Source organism: Etheostoma spectabile, chromosome 16, assembly GCF_008692095.1.
Source record: "Etheostoma spectabile isolate EspeVRDwgs_2016 chromosome 16, UIUC_Espe_1.0, whole genome shotgun sequence".
Taxonomy (NCBI): Eukaryota; Metazoa; Chordata; class Actinopteri; order Perciformes; family Percidae; genus Etheostoma; species Etheostoma spectabile.
The window spans coordinates 15,559,904-15,570,758 of record NC_045748.1 but is presented as its reverse complement, the minus strand read 5'-3'; the positions used below and the strand labels follow the sequence as shown (position 1 = coordinate 15,570,758).

General features: G+C 41.0%; 1 protein-coding gene across 4 annotated transcripts in view; it reads left to right on the top strand.

Moving 5' to 3' along the window:
• The window catches only part of ptpn13 (protein tyrosine phosphatase non-receptor type 13), a 44,835-nt gene that overhangs the window by 23,323 nt on the left and 10,657 nt on the right, over positions 1 to 10,855 (top strand). For 2 of the 4 annotated variants that reach the window (XM_032539300.1, XM_032539297.1), the window contains exons 10-25: positions 948 to 1,164; positions 2,154 to 2,228; positions 2,355 to 2,526; positions 3,385 to 3,535; positions 3,631 to 3,769; positions 4,007 to 4,159; positions 4,595 to 4,777; positions 4,900 to 5,062; positions 5,841 to 6,276; positions 6,843 to 6,949; positions 7,916 to 7,969; positions 8,576 to 8,665; positions 8,824 to 8,931; positions 9,057 to 9,188; positions 9,398 to 9,894; positions 10,345 to 10,476. In XM_032539300.1, coding sequence (XP_032395191.1) covers positions 948 to 1,164; positions 2,154 to 2,228; positions 2,355 to 2,526; positions 3,385 to 3,535; positions 3,631 to 3,769; positions 4,007 to 4,159; positions 4,595 to 4,777; positions 4,900 to 5,062; positions 5,841 to 6,276; positions 6,843 to 6,949; positions 7,916 to 7,969; positions 8,576 to 8,665; positions 8,824 to 8,931; positions 9,057 to 9,188; positions 9,398 to 9,894; positions 10,345 to 10,476 — 2,809 coding nt within the window. The remainder of the gene's footprint in view (positions 1 to 947; positions 1,165 to 2,153; positions 2,229 to 2,354; positions 2,527 to 3,384; positions 3,536 to 3,630; positions 3,770 to 4,006; positions 4,160 to 4,594; positions 4,778 to 4,899; positions 5,063 to 5,840; positions 6,277 to 6,842; positions 6,950 to 7,915; positions 7,970 to 8,575; positions 8,666 to 8,823; positions 8,932 to 9,056; positions 9,189 to 9,397; positions 9,895 to 10,344; positions 10,477 to 10,855) is intronic. The other 2 variants (XM_032539301.1, XM_032539302.1) reach the window with 2 other exon arrangements.

Below are 10,855 nucleotides of genomic sequence, written 5' to 3'. Positions count from 1 at the left end.
ATATTGTAATGTATTTTATTGAGAAAGCAAACAAAGTGGGTCAGTAGATAAAATACAAATGTCGCAAGTAGGGCTGCACGATTATGACCAAAATGATTGTCACGATTCTTTTGATCAATGTTGTGATCACGATTAATTATCACGATTCTTTGTTGATTTTTAACCAAAACATATTTTATTGTCACATATACTATTTATAACTGCTTTCACCTCTATATTAGGCTACATTCTTCCTATGTTGAAGTTGTATGTTGTATAGACAGACAGCTGCAACACATGTAAATGAAATGAAAAGCGTAAGATATTTTTTTAATGTAGCCAAAGCGCCTTCACTTATTTTCAACAATAACTAATTCAAAGAGCTAGAGAGAGAGGGAGTGCGATGGACGCTACTCACAGAGTGACAGCTGTCTCATGAATGTCCAGCATGGGTCGAATAATAGAGAGTAGAGGAGAGATCCAACACAGGCACGGCTTTACAGAAGAAATGGGTCATGTAACGCAAAATTAAACCATATCTATATAACAACATGGTTTTTTTGGTGGAGAGGCAGCGGATGCGAGGACATTAGGTGCACCTGTGCGACGTAGGAAAAATATTACTCGTGCCCTAGAGCCATGTGAGTTAACAGACAATAACTAGCACTGGTCACTGCTGTTGTCTGAAAAACAACACAGACGGGACAAAATGTTGCGTTTACTGGTATACTAGTTAACCTTCAGACCGACGTATAACCGACTGTCATCTGTTGAATTTCACTCACATTACTCTGACTGGCACATAATCAGGTCATGGTTTACGGAGCCGTAGATGGGCTTTGTAGAAAAACCTGGAGAGTTCTGTGAAATTTTGCATTTAAAATATCGCTTTCTTGTCGTTTCCAGTTAGCTTTTCAACAATATGAGACTGGTCTGACAGCAATACTCCTCTTTTCTTCTCCCTGTAGGCTGTATGAGGGGGCAGCCGATGAAGGTCTGGTCGGAGCAGAGCTGCTCCTGCAGAGGCAGGAGGAGGAGGTGCAGCGGCTCCAGGCCCACCTGGCCAGCAGGCTGTCCAGGGCCAACCTCTACCCCACAGACGACCCCCTTGCCCTAACTCGAACTTCCATGCTTGACCTTCGAGACCCCCTTCACACCTCTTCTGTGCCACTTCGCAAACCCAAGGTTTTTGTCCTTCATGGCTTAACATACTACCTGATGTGCTTATTTTCTTTTTTTTTTTTTAAAACAAAGCTTTCAGTGTCACTATTGAGCTATAGACTACATATAAACACGCACAGCCAGCTCCTAAAAGTAGTTAAAAGAACAGCATGCATGCTGCAATGGGAACTTCCTCCATCCAAGGTCTAACTATCCATTGCTTGAAACCTGTTTTATATTGCAGATTTGATGATGGATGTACAATTTTAAATCACATGAGCAGATTGGCAACTAGTCTGTTGATGCTGTGCTCACTGGATGATCTGCAAATACAAATTGCTGACTGGAAAACATAATTCATGTCAGCCTCTCTGAAGTAATTTCAAATGTATGTGATTGTGGTACATGTGGGATTTTTTTGGGTACGTTAGATTAATACCACCTCTTATTACAAAATGTGTTAACACAAGTGGTAAACATAGCAACAAATCTGCTGATGTTCGCATTATCCGTATCAATTATATCCCTAATAGGTTAATTATACTAGTAAAGGCAAGATATATTTGCTGTATTAGTGTTTTATAATAGATTTTAAATTAAAGTGGTTTGGACTGGGGGGGTTTCCAGTTAGGAAAACAACAAGCTGAAGCAAACAAATTTTGCGCTTTCACTTCCTGTGAGAAATTAATTCAGCCAAAAAGCAACAAGGAAGTTGGTGTGCAATAATAAAAGAGCATCACATGAGCTGTGAAATTCATGATTACAGCAGCTACTAAAACAGGTTTGAACCTGCAGCGTGAGTGTTTCGGTGAAGAAAGGAGGTTTTGTCATACGTGTGTATCACAGTGTGTTTGTATTGTTTCTTCATCACTTACAACAATTGATTACATGTTTAACACATTATACCAAAAAAGATTATTAAAGAAGTCCCAGGTTGAAAATAATCCCATAACGTTTTGGTAAAATAAATGTTCTTTTTATGACCATTGCTTTCTTTCTTTACTTAATGGCAGAACTTCCACGGGCCTGAGTTTGTGAAGATGGCGAGTGAGCCCTGTGTTGCTTTATCTGTTCCCTCTTCAATAATGGTGAGGATGTAACTATAGTGCCACTTTTGAGCCAATGTATCCATTGTGGTGCTACAGAACTGAACAACTGCTTTAGGTTCTCATTTGTAATCCACTACTTCTTCCTTTTTTCTTTCTGCCCAAAAGAAACGTGGTAAGTTGGAGGAAGTGCAGAGGAAGGTTGGTGTGGTGCTGCTGAGTGGCCAAAAGCTTGAGCTGAGCTGTGACATCAAGGCAGTTTGTAAAGACGTTCTTGACATGGTGGTTGCCCACATCGGGCTTGTGGAGCACCATCTCTTCAGCCTAGCCTACCTCAGAGGTACTGAATGTTGCTCCTGTGTATGTGTGTGGTTTGAGTTACATATATGCATGTGCTTGTAGGGTATATGTAGGGGATCAGTTTTCTATATTGTGTGCACTTGTGGTTGTAGATTTACCTTACCCTAGTTATTTGTTAGCTTCATCGCTGATCCATGTTGACCTTAAAAACATTTATTTTTTTCCATTAGAATACATTCCAGGAATCCAGTGTTCACCATTGAATTGGCAAAAAATGTATTCTGGAGAAAAGTTTTCCCTCCTAAATTGCAACATTTCAAACTGAGATGTAGGGGTTAATTAGCCTTACAAGCCAGACCCATATCAAGGTGTTGGGTCTGGGAACTCAACATAGGCAGGGCTCAATCCGAGGGGCAGGATAAACGGTTGTCTTTCAAATTCCCTCTGCACGCAATAGAATAGCGCTACAACCAACCAGAGCAACGCTGGTTGATGGATTAAACTTTTGCCATATCCAGTCGGCAAAACTCTGAATACATCATCCTTTTTTTTAAGAATGTATTCAGTGCTTAACTCTAAGTCTTCCAGAGTCGTGCAGAACCATTGCAACTGTGCTGTCCTTATGTTAAGTCTGCCCACCGACTCTATACACGATGTGATTAGCCTGACCAGGATTTGATTTTTCCAGTGCGCAAGCCAACGGAAATTTAGACTGACCCTAGCTGCAAACTACATTTGCTGTTGCTAGGGTGTGTCTAGATTTCTAGGCTAGGGTTTAATGGCCTATCCATGTAACTTAAGAGAATGAAATAGTAAAAGTGTTTCTGTAGCACTCAGACATAATTCTCACTTGGACACCTCTCACCTACCCCCTCCTCCTAAATTATCACACACACAGATAGTGAGTTTTTCTTCGTTGATCCTGATGCCAAACTGTCAAAAGTGGCCCCAGAGGGATGGAAGGAGGATCCCAAGAAGAGGAAATCTGATGTGCCTTTTAATCTTTTCTTACGCATCAAATTCTTTCTTGATGACGTCAACCTCATACAGTAAGTTTTTTTTTTTGGTAAGTGTGAACTTAAAATGACTTGGCATATAGCTCTTAAGATAATCAACAATGTCTGTATTTTTCTGTGTGTAACAGGCATGCAATGACCAAACATCAGTACTACTTACAGCTGAGAAAGGACATCTTGGAGGAGAGGATGCGCTGTGACACAGAAAATGCCATGCTGTTTGCTTCACTGGCACTGCAGGCTGAATTCAGTGACTACCAACCTGAGGTTGGTACATCTAGTCAGCTAGTAACACTTAAAATAGTGGTTTATGCGAAATTGTGTAATCATGTTAGTTTTATATTTTTTATAAAAGAATGTATATTTGAAGTAGATTGTGAGGTAAAGACTTCTTATGTAAAACATTATAGAAACGGACATGAATGAATTTGAACATTGCTCTTATTAAATTTAAACTTGATGAAATGACATCAAAAATAATTCCTGTAAATCTCTGCGCCTCAGCTCCACGGGAAGACCTATTTCCGTCTGGAGCACTACCTCCCGGTGTCTGTCCTGGAAAAGGTAGACCAGACGACCATCAAGGAGGAGCTGCCGAAACTTCACAGCAACTACTATGGAGCATCGGACTCTGAGGCGGAGTTTGAGTTTCTCAAGGTCTGCAAGACCAGAGTTGTTTCTGAAAGATGGACCAACATATTTTTAGTTACTGCTACATAAGTGTTTAGTTTGGGGCAAACCCAGTTAACATTTTGTTTGCACAAAATGTCAGATAACCCAGGACAAAGTGCCGAATAGTTGACTTTGGCAGAAGAAGAAGTCATGTTTAACCGCAAACCAAAGACTACAGTGTCAATTGCAAACAAAAGTAGTTGTCTTGCCACTGCATTTTAATTTGTCCACAGTCTACTAAAGCAACTCTAAACCAAATTAAATAATAGTATCATATTGTATGAATGTACTCTTTGGATCAGTGACCCGATGAATGACCTCTTCTCTGCATGAGAAACAAATTCACATCCTTTCCCTCTATCTCAGTTCTGTTTTTCTGACAATTTAAGTCTCTCTCACTCTATATTGATTGTCTTAAAGGTGAGCCAGAGGCTGACGGAGTATGGTGTACATTTCCATCGGGTGCTTCCTGAGAAGCGATCCCAGACGGGCATCATGCTAGGTGTCTACTCCAAGGGCGTGCTCATCTTTGAGGTGCTTAATGGAAATCGTACCCCGGTGCTAAGGTTCCCCTGGAGGGAGACGAAAAAGATTTCCTTTATAGTATGTACTTGTCTTAATTATCAGAAATAAAACTGCCACACTATAGGGAATGAAATGTAATGACTCTAACCTAGCCCAATTGTCATAATTTCAACTTAAATCTTTAACTTGTCACCCTGAAGAAAAAGAAGATTTGCCTCCAGAACACATCAGATGGGATTAAGCACCTGTTTCAGACAGACAGCAACAAGACCTGTCAGTATCTGCTACAGCTCTGCTCTGATCAGCACAAGTTCCACCTGCAGACGAAGGCCCGCCAAAACAACCAGGAGCTTCAAGAACTAGGTAGGAGAGAAGTGTTACATATTAATACTGAGAGGAAGGTTAACATGTCAGAAAGTTTTGTTTTGCACTGTAGGCAGAAAAGTGAGATATCACAGTGTCCAGAAAAAAGAAAACCTCTAGATAATGTCAACACTAAACTACACTGTTTCCAGCCGCAGCTGCATGTGTCAGCCATCCCACGTTTCCCCTCCAGATGATAGCTGAGGCCCACTCATTTCCATCTCCTAGAATGTCAGTTTGTTTCTGTGAATTCACATACAAGTAGTTATTATAAGCTTCATTGCTTTCAGCAGAAATGCATATAATCTTTGCCATTCTATGTCAATCATCATGTCCATTGTCTAAACTGTCTGTGTGTGTGGGCGATCTTTGACTGTTGATTCATCTTTTTCATGGTTCCTTGCTTGGTTTGATTAGTTTCACTTAGCTGAACAACAGAACAGCTTTGTCTTTTATCACACCTCCTACTCCCACCGGTTTGTTAACATAAAGTCACAACTAGGTTTATAAGTCAACTGCCAAGAAGACTGACCAGACCATTAGCTATGTAACGGTGCAGAGGACTGTACCTGCTTTCTCTGTGTAGACAATAATTACTCTGGACTGCTAAGTTAATGACACAGATCAACACGTTTTGGGATTTACCTGTTTTTTATTTTTCCTCTAATTTTTTATAATTCTTTGTATATAATAACTAACAAAAATGTCATTAGATATTATTATTGTTATTATTAACTAACCAGTAACTTCTGTTTTACTTGTCCTTTCTGGTAATCAGAGAACTGCCCCTTGAGCAGTTTGCAATATTCCCTTGATGCTCGGAGTGGAAGCACAGTTGGGAGGACACTGAGCTCAGGCAGCCTCGCCCCCAGCTTATCGACGCGCTCCAACCCAGACCACCTGAAGAGGATCTCCTACTCGGAGCTGGCCCTCCACAAGGCACCATCTGGCCCAATATTGGTCCAAGATGAGCTTCACTTTCCAGGTTTCAATCCAGTGGCCTCCACAGTCTTTTCCAATCCGCGGGTAATGAGCCGCTCCCACCACAACCTCGGACAGATGCCAGAGTCTCCAGAGCACCGGGTGGCGGAGTCTCATCGTGGCCAGTCGCACAGCGGACTGAGTCAGGTACAACCCAACCAAGTGTCTCCACGTTTCCAGCAACACCAGCGAGCCAGCTCAGACACAGATTCCCTCTCGCACCAACAGGACAAGTGAGTTGACAGAAGTGAAATGTTAAGCAAAAACCTGAATACACCAGTGTGAGAGAGAGTAGTAACAAAATCATAGTGAATGTTGTAAATGCTGACTTTTTTTTTTATTACTTTACCATCTATCAAGGAAACACATTTTAATTTGTCTTTAAAATCTTATTTCATGCACAGTGAGGAGAATGGGATCTTTTGTTTATTAGTTGGCCTGTGTAAAATCTTCGAGATCCAGGCTCACCTCAGGACAGGCTAAGGTTACTAAGTGAGGACTTGTTACTGGGACTATTGCTCTGCTTAACACCACAGAGACAGAGAACTCAACCCCATGCATCTAATTAAATCTCTGGGGGGCGGGGGGGGGATGCATCCGTGTTTTTCATTGGATTGTGCCTACCAGTGTGTGTTTTATTTTAAATTAGTAACAAAGTTGCCAGTTGCTCCCTCTCGTGTCAGCTTTACAGACAACATGTGATTTTAAGTTTAATAGGATTCTGTATGCAAAACAAAAACGTACAATACGTTGCCTCCTCAGGCAAAATCTTCTACCACTTACTCTCGCTTCTTTACAGATCTTTTGGCACAGCATCCTACAGCAACCCAGCGTGGAATCTCAGCAGGTCCAAAAAAGAATCTGACTCTTCTTCCACAGAGGATACTGGCCAAGCATATGTAGTAGGTAAGGATGGTGGATGGAAGGATAATATATATGGCTCTCTGGTGAAGGATAGTTCCCACGGAAATGTACATTTGTGCTCATGCCAATCAATTTAATCGTAGTTGTGGCCGAGACTCTAGGATAGTTAATCAGAAGAGTTCCTATATTTCACCAGCAGTTAAGATAGTAGTTCTGTGCAGTTTCCAGCTCTCTTCTATGAGATAATATAAGAATTCCAAAGAAGTTTTTAGGCCATTATAAGATAAACAGTGTTCTTATGTCATCGGTAAAGCAAGTATTCATTAGGAACATGGTATATTCTGTAAGAAAGCAGAAAGATCTAAACAAGATAATTGCAGAGTATAATTTGAAGTCTGGTTACACTGTGACAACGCCACAGTAAGTCACACCAAGTAGCACATTTTACATATAATACTTTGCATTTTGGTATCGCGATACCTGCTGTGCAGCAGCTGAGTTCCCTCGTAGGGAACATAAAATAATGGTATTAAAATGCTCATCATGTAAATTATAAACCACAAAATGTACCTATTAAATCTATTTTTACAAGATAATACTGCTTCAGTTTGCCTGTTCCAGCACAAAGGCAACATATGTGATTCAACTTATTTTGAGTCCTCATTCAATTACAGGAGCAGTCTGACACAAACCAGTCTCTTTTTTCGGCCTGTATTTAGCAACAACAGAATAACCAGATATTCTATTTAGTAATTTAATTCTTCCCAGCAGCGGTGTCTAAGTTTATTTTGTTTACTTCACATAATATGCTAATAGTCACATAAAATGCCCTAATCATGCAGGAGGCTTCTGCGGGTCTTAATTATTAATTGATGACATAACATGTTAATATGAATATTTCCTTTGTTGCATATAAATGGGCAGAGAGGTAAACAATAAGTTTTTGTTGCTCTGTATAATGTACAAAACCAGCACAGGCTTGCTGATCTCTTGTGTTTCTGTTCCCAGGTGTCAGTATGCACAGTTCCTCTGGACCACCTTCTACCCCAGCCTCTGTCAACGGTATGTATTGAAATGTATACCTTTTGTTCTCCCAGATACATAGACTCTGGATTTCCCATGCTTCATTTACAGTATAATGTCAGAAGGCATGAAATATCCTACTGCTCTACACCACCACTTATTTTGAAACATTCTTAATCCCCCTTTTCAATCTGTTGAACCATATGCTGATCGTGGCACAGCCAAGTACGGATACACAAACCAAAAAAAGTCTGTGTACTAAATCACAATTATATAATGCAGATTTGAGTCTCTGTCCTCTCAGTGCTGCCTCCCTGTGGAACTGGCCCCAATCCCACTACTTAATAGCCTCATGCTTGGCACTGAACTCATGACCTTCCCTTTCATCCTAGCTTAACCCGTCTTTTTAGGCCCATTAGCCAACAGTGGAAAAGTAGGGGACCTTCAGCAACACTTTATGCCTCTGAGCTGATTAATAGTTACAGTGTGTATATACTAATCTCCTCAGAGTGGCCTCCTTTACATCCCCTGTGAAATTAATTTACCAAATTGACACTATGATATCAGTCAGAAATGACAGAGCCAATGTATTTACAGTAAATTCCAGTAAATATAACAAATTCCATGTGTCTTTGTGCTGCACAGATTCACTCAAGAAAAAGCTCATTGCCTTACCATCTCCAGAGAGAGAAATCTCAACGGTAAACCTGAAGAAAGATGTGAAATATGGCCTGGGTAAGGGTGGAAATTAATTTTCCTGAAATACACAACTACTTCATTTTAAAAGGTCTCTGCTGCCACTTCTCCGCTGTCATATTTGACAAGTATTACCAAGGGGTGTGTGTGTGTGTGTGTGTGTGTGTGTGTGTGTGTGTGTGTGTGTGTGTGTGTAGGGTTCCAGGTTGTTGGAGCAGAGAACTCTGGCTGTATGGACCCTGGCACAATCATTAGCTCCATCACTCCTGGGGGTCCTGCTGATGTCAACGGCTGCCTAAAACCTGGTAGGCCAGTGTTTTGCTTCCATCTTCCTTGTATATGAGTAGATTATGATGTTATTTTCTGTTTTTGACTGGGATAATAATTAGCAGTGCTAGCATATGTGTAACAGTTGTAAATATTTCTGCAGGTGACCGGCTGATCTCAGTGAATGATGTGAGCCTAGAAGGGCTCTCTCATGCCACCACGATTGACATCCTCCAAAATGCTCCTGATGATGTTACTCTGGTGGTGTTACAACCCAAAGAGAGGCTCTACAAAGGTAAAAGTAGGGGGGGGTGTGTGTGATTTTTATGCACCACATAAAAACAAAATTGTGTTTCAAACATCCACTAGTCAAGTGTGATAGATACAATCTGATACAATTTGTATTTTTAAATTATTATAGAGGAACAGTCTCTCATTTGCAGTTTAACTTGTTTGATTGACTTGCAGACTCAAATCACTGTTTTTGTCTTCCTTTTTTAACAGAATCTTCTTCAGGCAGTGTTCCCTACCAAGCCAAGTCTGCATTGAAGGCACTTAACTCTAGCCAGAGACGAGAACTAGACTTTGATACCTCATCCGAGGAGCAGGTGGGAACAGGAACCCCGAGCCCTCCCCTGCACAGCGCTGGCACACCGTCATCCACCTCCTCCCCAGTCCACCAGCACACCAGTCTCAGTTCTCAGGACTCCAGGACAAGCAGTGGTGCTAAGGTCAGCGCACCCCCTGCTAATGGAGTCCAGCATTGCCTAGAAAGAGCTACAGCTGCGGCCACAGCGGCTGTCACATCTGCAACCAGTGCCCAACGTCACAGAGCAGAACCTAACGTGGGTTTGGACCCTGCGCCACCGGCTCTGCCACCCAAAACTAGAAAAGCTAAAGTGTCAGAAGCTCCCAAAGTGTCAGAGCACTCTGACTGGGGGGATTCAGACATGGATGAGGAGACGTATTCCAGTAGTCAAGAGAAACTCAAAGTCAAAAAGGTGCAGCTTTTGTTAATGAATGCATTGGTGTGAATGGATTGTTTTTTTAGTCATTACTGTCTACACAGCAGATCTATAAATCAAAACTCACAAAGGTGTTTTTTATTTTTTTTTGTTTTTTTATCCTCGTGGAGCAAATATAAACCAACTTGTATTAATGGAACAGGATAACAATGTTTCTTCCACAAACAAGCATTACACATTACCTTTCAGATGCTTGAAATGACTAACTGGCTGTTGTATATAACTTTTGCCTATCATTACATTTACAATGTCAATGCAAAGCAGTTTGTTACCTGTACACTGCACGTCATTCCTTGAATGAAATATCCACTCATTTACTTTTCAGCAATACCTTGATCACCCTCCTCACTCTCCCTTGATCCCTTTTTCTCTCTGCATGTTTCAGCTTGTGGTAATTCAACTTAATACCCTGTTCTCTGTTTGCAGGAATACATCATGGAAAATGTTAATGGTAATGCCCCAGGGGTCAATAGTCTCAGTCCAGGAGAACTATTTGATGTTGAGCTGTCTAAAAAAGACAGCAGCCTGGGCATAAGTGTCACGGTACTGTTCGGCAAGGTTTTCATCCTCTCTTTGTTTTGCCCCCTTCCCCCTCATCTTGTTGTCTGTTTGTGGTTATATGTCGCTTGCTTTGGTTTGTTTTTCTAACGCTGTATGTTATCGGATCTGGAAGCTCTTGTGGGAATATTGTCCACCTAATTCTTTTTGCATGCCATTCTTTTAATCTAAACAATTGTTTAGTGAAATCACACAGTACGTTTAAGCAGTTTATGGTCTTTACTGTAAAATTACTAAACAGGTCTGGTTAGTGAGCTTTCTTACGGCTTTTCTTACTGCGGCTGCTTACTCTAGAATGACTTACTTGAGTGCCACTAATATAATTTATCTCTGAAGGGTTTTAAACAACATATTGATTGACAATAACACTCAATAATAA